Here is a 14,174-nt window from a genome sequence, read left to right on the forward strand (position 1 = left end):
TTTACAAATCAACTCCATGTAATGTGGCTCAGACACAACATGGCCAATAAGCAATCCCTTTAAAAACATCAGTAGAGGAGTATAGTGGAGTAGAGGAGAGTATCAGATCAGTGGATCCTTAACTCTGCTCCAACAGTTTGTGTCCATGTATGTAATATGCTATAAAGTAGATATACAGTAAACGCCCAGTGGGAAGACAGAATAAAATGATTGCTTTGGTTGGGTTTGGGTCTCACACTTGACAGTGCCAGTCAAGTTCAGGCCTGGTCTTAAAGTCACAGACACAAGCCGGTTTCTGGTCAAAGTTTCAGGTCAGTGCAGATCTCTCACAACAGGCAGGGACATTAGTTTAATATCCACTGTATGCATACAATATTCTCATTACTCTATCAAGTTTCTTTTGCTCTTAATAGGGTTACTAACCTTTGCCATGCAACTTCTACTTTAGCATGGATATTTGTAGAAAGGACAGGTAAACATAACATTTGCTCTTTGGTGGATCCTTTTATCCAAAGCACCTTGCAGCACCCTTGCTGCATACATTTTTAGAACTCATATCTCACAGCTCCAGTGGGAATGAAACCCCTAACCCTGGCTGTGTTAGTGCCTTGCTCTCACTATCAAGCTGGACCAGACTGCACACTGGCATGAAACACTTATGTAAAATAAATAAATAAATGAATTTAAAGAGAGAAAATCTCGAACTCCACCACACACACACACACATTTCTCTTCCTCTCTCTCGCTATGTAATTGATGCCAGTCTCGTGCCCTTTCGCCTCCTGTGCCAGCAGGCAGAGGGCTACCATAGAGGTGTCCGCTTCACCCCTCCATAACAACCTTGCCTCACCTTCAAACGCATGCACACAATCACACGTACACAGACATAAATATACTTGTATTTTGTGCACATGCATGCACACAACACACAGACACATAAAACCTGCAAAAACATGTGCAAAAATTTATGTTGCATTAATTAATTGATTAGATTTACACACACACACACACACACATAATAAAATGCATAATAAGTGTCATAATATTGATTTCTTCTCTTTATTTTATCCATGCATGGCAATGGGATACTCTCATCTGACCACTGACAGAAGATTACTGGTCACAGGTAAATAATGACCAGTAATCTAACTACTGACTACTAACCCTACGACCCCCCCATTTCTGCAAAAGATTTTCAAGTCTCAAAACTGCAACAACTTAATCAGGTTCAAGTATCCACTGGCCATGGAGAAGAGTGAAACTTATAGCTGAAAGGGCAAGTAATTATCTACATTTCTAAGTTCACAGATTCAAGCATAGGCACTGGCAAATGTAATTAATTCAGTCAATAGGATGGACCATCATGTTGCCATGCAGTGTCAAACCCACGCTAAACCTGGATCAGGATCAAGGTAGATAAGCCAGGTCAGATAACATGTGTTGACCGGTTCACACCAACAGCAAACACAGAAGAGGAGGTGAGGAAGAAGGAAGGAAGAGGAAGGCAAAGGAGGGAAGAGGAGAACGGGAGTGACAGAGAAAGCAGAGCCTGTAGGAGAGACGGACCAAGGACAAAGAAGAGGAAACAGAGTGAAATAAGGAGAAAGAAAAGACAAAACCAGTCTCAGACAGAGTGGTGCGATGAGACATGTGCACATGCATCTATGCAAGACAGAAAGAGAGAAGGAAAGACTGCGGTGGTATCAGATCAGTCGGAGCAAATTAGCTGCCTTCTGCCAAGACCAGACCGGTCCTTCTACAGGCACACACACACACAGACCACAGTCTTCCAGTGTAATTGTGCGTGAAAACATTCATTAAGCTTATTATGGCATTCAGTAGAAGTTTTAGCAGCCAAACTGTCTAAGAGCAGAGTAGTGAAGCAGATGAGCTGTCAGGGTCTAGAGAACAAATTGTAGATTAGATAGAAACAACTAGTTCACTCCCTGTAATAAATACATAGATGGATGGCGTGTCTGTGTCTGTGTGTGTGTGTGTGTGTGTGGTTATAAACTTGACTTGACGTTAACTCACTACGACACTGACCCATGCACCTTCTTTTTGCATCTTTTGTTAACAATTCTGTTTTTCCTCTCCTTTGTCGGTCTTTAGCAACAGGTACAGTGTGTGTGTGTGTGTGTGTGTGTGTGTGTGTGTGTGTGTGTGTGTGTGTGTGTGCGCGCGTGTGTGTGTGCTGTGTAAGAGAGTGTTTGTGTACACGAGTGTTAAACATTCATGCCGCCGTGTTGCCTCGTGATGGGACCGGTGTGAATGGTTGTCCCTACCACTGCCTCATCCGATAATGCTGATATGCTAAGGCTCTAACAGACGGACCCGTCTGGGGGTCCTCCAGGCACACAGTCAATCACCGGCACTCCAAAAGATAGTACTCCAAAGCTATTTAAATCGTGAACTCTCTTCCTTTCTCGTCTTTGCACCTTTTGCCACCTTTTTGCCACTTATTTCTCTTCGTCTCTTTGTTCCTCTTTATACTGACACCAACCTCTACAAAGGTTTGCAGTACATCTTCAACACTCAGACGCAACATTTGACCCCTGTCTTCCCACATTTGTGGTACTGGGGACAATGCAGGCAGCTCATTGGAAAACTAGAGTGCAAGGTGTCAGTGACCAATGTTGTCCTCATGCAATCAGGAGGAACATGATAAAAAAGAAGCATCCACCAAGAGAACAAGCTATGTTAATTACACACAGATCATCAGCCACTGTAACACCAGTTGTGCTCCTCCCTCCTTCATCCACAGCAGTAGAGATAATTTCGTAAGTACAAGGAGATACCAAAAGCTACAGATTAGCAATGAATTCTGCAGAAAAGCACAGGAAAGTGAGTCCCACGGTAAACTGACTTCGTAACCATCACTTAACTCCACTGAGCCACCTCCCTCACTTGCCCCATCTCTCCTCCTCTCTCGGTCCCTCCCTCCCCCAGGCTACCTTTTCCTCCACCATTCACTACATCGTTACCATAATCAGATAAGACAACTACCTAGGGAGCACCAGCATCCCTACAGCACCTTGCTCCTGGCACCGTGTGTGTACATGTGTGCATGTGTGTGTCAGTGTGTGAGAATTGCTCCTGGCGCTTGGAAACCCGTATTCCTTTAGATTGCCTTTTTTGGTGTTTTGATCTTTTCAAACAGACAGATGACTGGTGTGTGTGCGTGTGTGTGTGTGTAAGGGAGGCCCGTGTATGTGTGTGCTGTATGTGTGCTAGAAAGGTTTCTAAATTACCCAGCTCCTTCATAGGGTAATGTCTGTATTGTGGCTGACAAGTCTGCTACAAATTACCGCTGAACTGTGAGTGTGTATGAGCCAAAGACAGAGCAGATAACTGTGTGTGCATGCGTGAGAACGGGAGTGTGCGAATGGTGTTTGAGTGTCAAGGATGATTATGTTATTCTTCTGAATGGCAAAGCAGATCACATCACCATACCATTAAACTAAAGGCAGACTGATTCACAAGAATGAAACAACACACACACACAAAGTTTCAAAACGCCTCCAAGCCACACGTGAGCAACACGCTTTTAGCAAAAAACCTATGAGCCTTGCACATCTCCATGCCTGCGTGTGTGCGACACACACAGATACTGTATATAGACATATATAAAAACCTACCCTGCAGGGCATACACACACACTGTACACTTGCAAGCAATTGAGCCATCAGCAACACCACATTTAGCCAACAACACACTGGACTGCCAAACTACTGTAGAGGGCATCAACACCAATCAGACAGCCAGTGAACTAAACTGTCATGTTAGATTTTCTGGCTCTGCACGATTATTTTCCTTTTAAGTACTGGTCAACATGCATAACTGCCTCATTTAGCTTACCCCTCTAGCCTTGAATTGCACGTTAAATCAAACTGCAGGTGATATATAGTAAATTCCTTTATCCACCTACATCTGGTACCTCCATCCTCACTTTTTAAAATCAGACCGTGCTTATGACAGAATATCAAATAAGTGTTTAGAAATGATGAAGCAGAGAGTTAAACAGATTGTACAAAAATAGTGCAAAAATAATCTGAAATATGACTCATCCCAAAAATGGAATGAGGGAAATGACACCAAGAAAAAAGGTTTATTAAAAAGTTTATTTATTTGCCAAGAACTATCAGTCATGCATCGACACTTTATTTCAATTTTTTTTACTTTTTTTTACACATTTTTAATAATGTTTTTGCATCTCAATATCAAGTTGATATTTTGGGAAATTTGTTACATGCTTTCTTGCCAAAAGTGAGATGAAAGCATTGACACCACTCTCGTGTCTGTGAGGAGGTGATTAGCTTAGCTTGACATAAAAGCTGGTGGCAGTGGTAAAACAGTTAGCGTGACTCACTCTACAGTTAAAAAAAAGCACCAACCCAGCCCTCTTAAGCTTAGTGATTAACCTGTTGTCTCTCCATGTTTAAGACAAATGTAACCAGAAATGCAAAAATGAAAAAGCTGTGGTTTAACAGGGAGACATTTTTTGTTTGTTGGTTGTATCCTTTTTTATTGTTTAAGACTTGGAGTTTATGATATAAAATGTCATCAGTAGGGTTGTATGATTTCATTATCAGTGCGGGGCCAAGGAACTATAAATGCTGGGGAGGGGCCATAAAAGAGGTTAACAAAATGTGTTGCAGACAAAATGTAATAAGGCCTCTGAAAATACATAACAGGTCCAATAAAACATTGTGCCCAAAGATTATGACAAAAAGCAGACAAACAAACAATTGCAGTTACAAACACTTGTAGTGATTAGGCTCAGCATGGTGTCTGTGTTTTCTCCCCTAGTAGCCCAGGTGCTATTCAGAGATGCTGAAAGAGAAAGACTGTCCGATGGAGTAATCTGTAAAATGATACTCTTCAACAGACCAGAAACACACACACACACACACACAGATTCATTTGGGGCCTCATGACTCTCTCCACTTCACCAGCTGCCATTTTAAAATGATCAGAGCCAATGAAAGCCTCTCTCTGTCCATGGCAGCCTCGCATGTCTAACTTTTGATGCCTTCTAAAATATCTTGTTTTTACTTTAGTCGTAAGTAAAAGGCAACACCACAGAGAAAAATACATACACTGTTAAAGTTCTCATCATTCTCAAATTCTGAAAATGAATGTATCAAATCTTATCTGGAGGATCTGTGGTGTACCAGAACAAGCCCTGAACAGATAACAACAATAACAAAACACTATGGTATTCACAACGGTCTGAAAACAGTCATGTGTGCTGATTGGCTTCCAATTTTTTATAAGACCTGCAAATTCTGACATAAGCTGAGTCCGATTTTCTGTCTGTCTATGAAATCTATTTCACAGAATACAAAAACATTTTTGTAACGTTTCTTTAATGTAAAATTTAAATGCATGTTCATAATAAAACAGACTATTAGGCAACTTTCACATTTTCTCCAAAACTTCACCAGGTTACAGGTCCTTCTCTCGCTCCCATTCAAACAAATCTCAAACTAAAGTGCTCCAGGTTATTGGTCTGAGCTTTTTTGTAGTAATATTGCTGTATATTCCACTTTATCCAACACGTTTGACTTTGCCAAAAGAAAACAGATGCAACAGATCTATATAACAACACATCTTGTGGTCAACTTGAGCAACCTTCCTGCCTATACTCTATTCTGTGTGTGTGTGTGTGTGTGTGTGTGTGTGTGTGTGTAGCACACAATCAGGCAGCAGAGGAGAGAGAGCTTTCAGAGAGCACAAACGTAAACGACAGCAAATCACAGCAAAGATTCTCACACTGAGCTGAAATGAAATGAGCGCACATGGAGTAGCTAAATAACATGAATAAAATATTTTGTTTCTTTCTTTCATGGAGGCTGGCAATCGTGTTGGGGGGGCAGGTCACATGTGTGTAAACTTGACTGGCACAGAATTTGATATATCTGACAGTGATTGGCCGGTCACCGGTCATGACCGATCATGCTGAAAAACAGCCGATCCGTACGTCTCTAGTGTTAAAATAACCACAACAACCAAACAAATTTAATTAAATAAGTAAAATTCAACATTTTCCAGGGGCTTTGCAATTAGTTTTCCATACAGGGCCCCCATGTTTTTTGAACGTCTGTGTGTGTGTGTGTCTGATGTAATGTGTGTGTCCCTGGCCTCAGCAGCTGGGCCAAAGCAGATGTTTTCCAGTGTAATTAACCACAAGCTCAAAGAAAGGAAGAAAAAGGTGGACAGGAAAAGAAAGAGAAACACAGACAGAGAAGAAGATAGAGAAACAGTAAAGAGACTATTCTGCTTCCACACCCTCTTGAACAACAGTTAAACACAACGGATTGAACTTCACGCACACAAACATATTGATGGATGCTCATTAGCATACATGCTCACATGCCCTTATGCCTCTCATAGTGACAAACTATGGCATGTTTAATGAGACGGTCCCACAATCGGGATCCCAAAACACTTGAGGTTTGTTACCTGTAAAACAAGGTGTGTCCACCTCTCCAGTGTGAGCCTCCCCTCTGTTCTGAAGCTGACGGTCAGAGGAGTCTGACTGCTGGACTGACTGTGCCGCAGGGTGACCGCCTGCTCCGACACCGTCACAGAAAAAAACGACTGCTCCCCTGAGCTCTTCTCCAGCAGCATCCTGAGGGAAACACACACAAACATTACAGAAAATCATTATTTTAGCAGCAAAAGACAGTCCAGACAGGTCGTTTGAATACTTGTCAGTTGTTATAACTTCACTCGGAAAACAGGAGGAAGAGTGCGCCCACTGAGTCGAGCGCCACCACACGCAGTCTCTCATTCTGACATTTACACATGGAATATCAATATTTTACATGACTGCTAGCTTTCAGCTGCTACACTGGGTGCAGACACAGACACACACCCTCCACGTGTCATATTAACCACCATCGCTGACATTTTATGGGAAATCATGGCTTTTATGAACCCAGAGCCGCATACCCTATAAATCACACATAGATGTACGTATGCATGAGGGAAAGGCCGTATGTATGTATGTCTGCACGTGCACGTGTGCCTGTGGGGAGAGAATACAAAGCTTTTGTGTGAAAAGTGTTTTAACTTTTGATACATATACATAAGAATCCTCATATAATTCAGGGTTGCAACTAACCATTATTGTCATTACTGATTATCAATAAAAACAACACAAACAGCTTCTGGTCGTGAAGCCATGTTATAGTAGGGACTAGGGTTTGTAAGAACAGGTGGCTCACTCTGTTCATTGTTCAGAGGAGGGGAGGGATGTGAAATCACAGAGAGAGGGAGAGACAAAGAGAGAGGGGTGAGGAGAGATGGACAGAGGTGAGGATAGAGACCTCCTTTCATCTGGCTTCTTTGATGGCAGCCACGATCGTCTGTACAACAAAAGACTGATAGCCAACGACGGCAGCAGAACGAGAGCGAGGGAGAGAGAGGGGGGAGAGATATTCCTTCCATTCAGATGCATTCAGCCATACAGGTGTCATGTTCGGCAGACCAAGACAACAAGACTCGTCTGTCATCTGAATCCCCAGACGGACAACTCCACAAACAAAATCACAGCATGAAACTTACAGGAGCGATTTGATCCCTGTCTGATTCTCCTCCTCCGGGTTCAACTTAACTGACAGCGGCATTTAAAGTGAACACCCAGTGAGTTCCTACCATCCACATTCGGCCTGTCTGCTGTTGCTCCAAGTCTTTCTTCAGACTTGTCACCACTGCGAAGTTAACAACACGTTTCTTTTCTGCACACTGTGCAATATTTGAATGTTGACAGACTTTATCTGACGAAAGACCAACAAAACCGCAACAGTTTATTTTAAATGTTTGTTTAATCCACAAACATGAAATTATTTTCTCACTGAGCCTTTCCTTGTTTGTCCACATACAGCCGACCATTTCTGATCATATTAAACGACCGTCTAATGAAATTCCACCACATAACTATACCACTCAAGTAAGTTATAGTGGTTAATCTGTCAAAAGGGTAGTTATTTATGACAACAGCTACACTAATTACACTGACTGTACACATCAAAGTCTGTTTACAGGTCTTGGTGAGGACAAGTGCATATGTGAACAATGTTGCATAAAGCCTTTTGAGTCTCCACAGGGAGCTGTATGAAGGCTGATAAATGTCCTCAGGTGATGTCACGTGAGTCAGCGTCAGTTTAAGAAAAATAAACAAATAAAATAAATAAATCTGGTGGAGTGGCGTTACAAAGACATGAGCTTTACCAGACCTCTGAGGTCCTCATCTCTGTTTAAAGCTACATTACCCACTACTAGCATAACACACCCAGGTCTTTGACCAAACTGTCAGTGGTCAAGGTGCATTGTGGGTAAAGAAGGCTTCAGGATATCTCCGGTTGTCCTCCATCAAGTTTGACCATTTTGGTTTTTCAGTGTCCAACTATGTCATGGGAGTAGATTGGTAAATTGGCAGCATTCTCTTTTACTAGTGACAAATACTCAACCAGCAAATGCAAACCAAGACGTCACGGTTGATTATTCTATTTTTAGTTTCTTGACAAAGCATCCCATGTTGTTCAATCCACTTTAAATGTTGCTGTATGCTGGAGGGGATCGTGTTGCCAAGCAAAGCCAACTGATCTGTCTTTGTGTGTGCATGTGCATGATTGGAAGCTGATCTGAGTGTGTGTAACTCTGCACCATGCCAGCCCTGCCTGAAACATACCAGCACACTCTCATCCCCTATCTCTCACACACAACACTTCTAAGTAGGACATGACAGCCAGTTGCTGGTCAACATTTCCTGATGGTGATACTGACCTGACAAGACCTGACCTGGTTGCTCCTTGTTATTAGATCAATATCATAGCGCTTTCTCTTTGTTTTTAATGCACATCACATCAGGAACTGTGACTCGTACTTATGACTTTGGATGAAGTATCCATCAACAAAAGTTAGCAACAGCTTCACAGGCACAGGCATGCAGGCTCAGCATGCAACATGGGTTTGATTTGAATCTATGAAAACATGGAGGAAGGCAGTGACAGTGCTCTGGAGATTTTTCAGCCTTATAAGAAGACTAAATCTGAAGTGCGGATGCAATGCATGAACTTTCAGCGTAACCTTTTCTTGTAAAAACAGTACACACTGTTATGCAGTTATATATAGTTTAGTCAACCAATCAACCAACAGAAGAAACACTGCGTAGACCCTTATACAAGACTCCTCTATATTCAGGTTAATCGGGCTCATTGCATGCACTTAAATACAACACAGAAGATAGACTCTGTGTGTGTGAGAGAGAGAGAGAGAGAGAGAGAGAGAGAGAGAAGAAGAAGAAGAAGAAGAAGCAGAAGAAGAAGCAGAAGAAGAAGCAGAAGAAGAAGCAGAAGAAGAAGAAGAAGAAGAAGAAGAAGAAGAAGAAGAAGAAGTAGTAGTAGTAGTAGTAGTAGTAGTAGTAGTAGTAGTGCTCTGGGCATCAAACTAGAGCCAGCAAACACAACCTCAGTGTGAAATCTTCAGTAAACATCAGAATGACTCATTGATTCTTGGAATGTTGTTACTTGCATCGTATTTTTTGGAGATACTCTGAGTTTTATTGCCCAAAATTGTCAGCCCAGACCTTCCAATCATCACCTACCCACCAGGCATCCCTGCCTCCTGCCTACCTCTACAGGCAGGAGGAGCTGTGGGTTTCACCTGGTCTGACTGCCTTTCTTTGCATATTGTTAACCCGTCTTTTTACTTTTAAGATGTTTTTTTTCACCAAATGCGCTCTGACCCCCCGAGTCAACCCTGAGTTGTGATCCAGTGTTAAGGAGCACAGCTGAGTGAGACTCAGCATGTTTCTAACCAGGAAATGTGAGCTGTCAACTTCTTCATCTGGACACCTACTGCTGTTAGAGCTATCAGCCATTTCTCTATGCAGTACAGCGTTAACAAAGCTTGATAGATGTAACATGATGTTTTTATCGCTCTTACTGGCTGTGCCAAATAAAACTGTGAGGCTTAATGTGTCTTTGCTCATCTCATAGGTCAGAATCTATCCATCAGTTATATATATCTATCCATATCCCTTATCCCTGGCTAATACCTCTTGAAGCACTTCTAGCTGTGTGGTCACAGGCTGCAAAGAATAAAGTTTGAGACCACTGACTTTCAGCAAAATCTGAAATCACCTTCAACATTACTGAACTGTCATTCACACAGAGAAACCACCGACTAATTGGCTTCATGTACACTCATACATCTAGCCTCTGCTTTGCTACGCAGGAAATAAAATAAGAAAAAATAGGTCATTTAAAAGGGACTTTTGTCTGAGTAATGCACAGTGTATGTACTGTAAGGTATGCAACTGACAAAAATGAAACTCACATCTCTCCAGGAGAGCTTGGTTTTATCCACAGTGCCAAGGTGAGGGAACCCAGCGCTCCCAGTTTCTGTGAGGGGGGAGAGACCAGACATCCATCCCCGATTGGCCGAAACAACACACTACTGGATCCACCAGAAGCCCCCTCTGAACTGGGAGAAGTTCCGGTCTGTGTCTGAGTCCCAGGACGAGTGTCATTACTGTCTTCGGTTACACAGGTGCCCCTGGTGGAAGAAAGTATTTATATGTCAACAATGTCCTTCAAAAGGACCATAAAAGTGTTTTCTATCCATTTAAATGTATGTCCAAACCTGTTTACATCTATAATGTTGTCACCAAAATTACTTTACAAGTGAAGTCAAATTTTTGTTATTTTGCATGAATTGAAAGGTCAGAGGTGCTGCACGGATGCTGTAGCCTTCTAAACACACTTAATAGCCTTACTATGAGTTTGATGTACCTGTGTGCAGGCAGCAGCAGTGGGGCATGCGGAGGTGTGGAGGACCTATAAGGACACCCCTGCACACAGAAGGCCTGATAACATGTCATCAGCTCAGGCTGGGAGGACGGCGACTGACAGTAGCTGCTCCGCTCTGGAACCCCACAGGTGGACCGAGCCGGAGAGGTGGACAAGGGTTTGAAGGCAGCAATGTTCTCCATTCGCGGGAAATTTCCCTAAGGATGAAGACAGTTTACGGAGTATTATCATTCCACTTAATGTGGGTCTCTTGCTACTTTTATTTATTTGTGGCAGCAGCAATGTAAGACGTTTGACCTGTGAAGCCATTTTTAGCAATCTGGAGAATCTAATTCAACATGCTATAAAATGAAGCAGCCTATGGTTGTAGGGAACAGTTATGATACAGCATATCTCATTTTGAATTAAATGAAAATAGACATAATTGGACATATTTGTCGTATGAACATTAATTCATCTGAAGCTTCTAGCAGGACACTTTAACAGAAGACACGCTGACATGTCGCAGGAGGAAAAGCACAGGTGTAAACAGTCAAATGAGTGAAGGCTGAATTCCACTTGGCTGCCTCAGTGTCAGGGACCTGTTATTGTGCTGACAGGCTCACTGTAACACATTTGAATGGGACAGAGTCCTCGTTAATGTTAGTCGTAGCAATGCCTGTGATTCTCACACTGACCAGTCAAAATGTCTGCTGTGATCATGAAATCATGAAATAGTCCACAGACAACTAATCACCTTTTAACAGTGACAAACTGAAATTAGATCGGGCTCTTCAAAGCCACTCTTACCTGTGCTGAAGCAGGTTTTGGACAGAGGCTGAAGAGGAGGAGAATTAACCAGAGGAAGATATGATGCCACCTCATCCCTTTCGACATGTTTTTCCCTCTCTTCACTTCTCCCTCAGCGGTGTTTTTCAGATGAAATGGCCCAGGAGAAACAGGCCACCTCTCCCTTTTCCCCATCCTTTCCTCTTTTTGCTTGATTTCGCCTTCTGTTTCTGCAGCTGAAAGAATCCCGCGGACGTCCGTCTTGTGCCTTCCTTCCACACATTCCCTCCCACTTTTTAGCTCTGTTCTAACTTCCTTGCATTTATTCCTTAAGTTACACTGCTCCTCTCTCCTTCCTCTGTTCATCCTCTCTCTACCGACTCCTCTCCCCCATGTTTGTCTCCTCCTCTTCACTGCCTCTCCTGTTGCTCTTCTCTCGCCGTCTCCTTGTTCAATCCGTCTCTGGCCTTTAACCCCACAAGACGCCAGACTGGGATTCTGCGAGGGGTCCTGCATGGTCCGGGGTTCTAGAATCTCAGACGGGGGTCCTGGAACATTTCCGGAGGCGAAGGGATGTTCAGGAACCTGGATTTCTTTCGGAAGCCTTCCAGCAGCGCTTGAATAAGTGATGACTGTCATGGTTTCATGGCTCCAGGGTTACAGGGGCATTTTTTACAGGCCAGTGCCCCTGGGGTGAGGCTGCGAAGCTTAGCTCTCTGTTACACTGTCTCTGTCCCTCGCATACACACCCACACCCGCACACAAACCACAACCAAAGCCTTCACATGATAGGTAGGATTTCACAATCTAGAGCGGGAAAAGAGAGGAGGAGAGCAGGAAAGAGAGACGTGGTCAGACCAAAATCCAACATGAGACAAATCTGAGGAGAGCGAAATGCCATGCAGGCTATTCCCGAGCCAAAGCCCACACTATCATGTACAGCTTGATGGAGGCACAGCTCAACTGATACTGCTACATTGCTTTCCCCTTTTCTTCATTTTCCATTGAATTAAACATGCCCCTTTTTTTTCCTCTGGCATCTGGCCTCCAGGTTTTTATCCAACTGAACGGGTTTTCACATAAGTTTGTTGGAAATTGAGGCTTAGGCCAAAGCTCTCTTCATTACAATACTTATCGGCTTCAATTTCACATTTTGACACACAAAAAGAGGCCAGCAGTGCAGTCATCTCTAGTGTTGAATTACTTGGACCTTCTTGCCTGCGTCGTCCCTCACTAGATGGACGGTGTATCTAATAGCGTAATATCTGATAATGTGTTGCTCTATGCAGATATTGGAACATAAAGTATCTGGCAGCTCCTCGTGGTTACCTGTCGTGGTGGATCCCCAGCACAAAGCTCTATCCCCATCACAAGCGCGGCGTCGGGGTACATTCAACTTGTTGCTCTGGCACGAGTCGAGCTAAACAAGCTACCTCCACACACCTGCCTGTCAGCGACAGCAGACGCCGCTCCAGCACAGAAAATAGTCCTTTCCGAACATGACTTCAGTTATCTGGTCCGTCGTTCTAGCCCACACTTCGACAGGAAAAAAAAACTGAATGACACAACTGAACTTGACAAAGCGCCTCTTTTCTCTCTCTGTCTCACCGCTCTCATTCAGAACATGCGGCACGCGGCGCTAAGGAGATTACCGCGAGGCGCCATCTGGCCAGCAGCGCTCGCGGCGGCAGGATATTGGGCACAAAGTAACGACGATGCAACGTTACACTGCTGAGAGCCAAGTAACGGAAACTTGAGAGCCCTGGGGCGGCGTGGGAACAAACAGGGCGACATATCCGTGATGTGGAAAGCTAAAGATTGTCCGTAACAGCAACATGTGAACATGTGATGTAAACAGGCTAATTACCCCCCTGCCTGGCTGGTAGTTACGCTGTGCCCCCCTCCTACGTGGGATGCGTCTGGGTTTCAGACAAGTGCCTCTCAGAGAAAAGAGGAACGCTACTGCCGTCGCTAGGCAACCGTGATCCGCTCCGGACACAGAGCGCGTGGGGATGAAATCATTAGGACAGGAGAACAGTCAAATGTGCTTATGTTTTTTTTTTTATAATGCCGTTTAAGATTGTAATGCATTATGACATATACAAAACAAAACACAAAAAAAGAGATGGAACCATAAAATGATTTTGTATGGACAGAAATCATTGATATATTCATACTTCCTGTAGGAGGAGGTGGAGAGAAGCACATCAAACACTGACACAACCTCTATCTACAAACTAGGCTGCTTTACACACATAACACCTGAGACTGTTAAATGTAAAACTCAATTTAGATCAAAATAAAGCCATCAAACTAAAATTCAAAACCCTTCGCAGGCATGATGTAGGCCCATGGCTTTGGTATATTTTCACCGCACAAAAACTAATTAAATGATATGACCAAGAGTCAACAAAGTATCGGCTTCCAAATGGATGAAGGGGCAGCAGTTCAGAAATCAGTCATCCCAGGCTCAGGACACACTGTTGGCCCCCGTGCATAGCTGTTAGTCAGTTAGCAGAACAGACTGTGTTAGCTCTGAATCTGCATGTGAAATGGATCTGAACTGAAGGACAATTTTAAAGAGGG

At 43.3% G+C, this 14,174-nt stretch overlaps 1 protein-coding gene across 1 annotated transcript in view; it reads right to left on the minus strand.

Annotated features, from left to right (window-relative positions):
* Positions 1-12,227, minus strand: part of ush2a (Usher syndrome 2A (autosomal recessive, mild)) — a 203,433-nt gene extending 191,206 nt beyond the window's left edge. Inside the window, exons 1-4 of the mRNA XM_041935708.1 lie at positions 11,610-12,227; positions 10,803-11,017; positions 10,348-10,566; positions 6,466-6,634 (exon numbers count right to left, since the gene is read on the minus strand). Coding sequence (XP_041791642.1) covers positions 6,466-6,634; positions 10,348-10,566; positions 10,803-11,017; positions 11,610-12,227 — 1,221 coding nt within the window. The remainder of the gene's footprint in view (positions 1-6,465; positions 6,635-10,347; positions 10,567-10,802; positions 11,018-11,609) is intronic.
* Between the last annotated feature and the right edge of the window lie 1,947 nt (positions 12,228-14,174).

Source organism: Chelmon rostratus, chromosome 1 (assembly GCF_017976325.1).
Source record: "Chelmon rostratus isolate fCheRos1 chromosome 1, fCheRos1.pri, whole genome shotgun sequence".
NCBI lineage: Eukaryota > Metazoa > Chordata > Actinopteri > Chaetodontiformes > Chaetodontidae > Chelmon > Chelmon rostratus.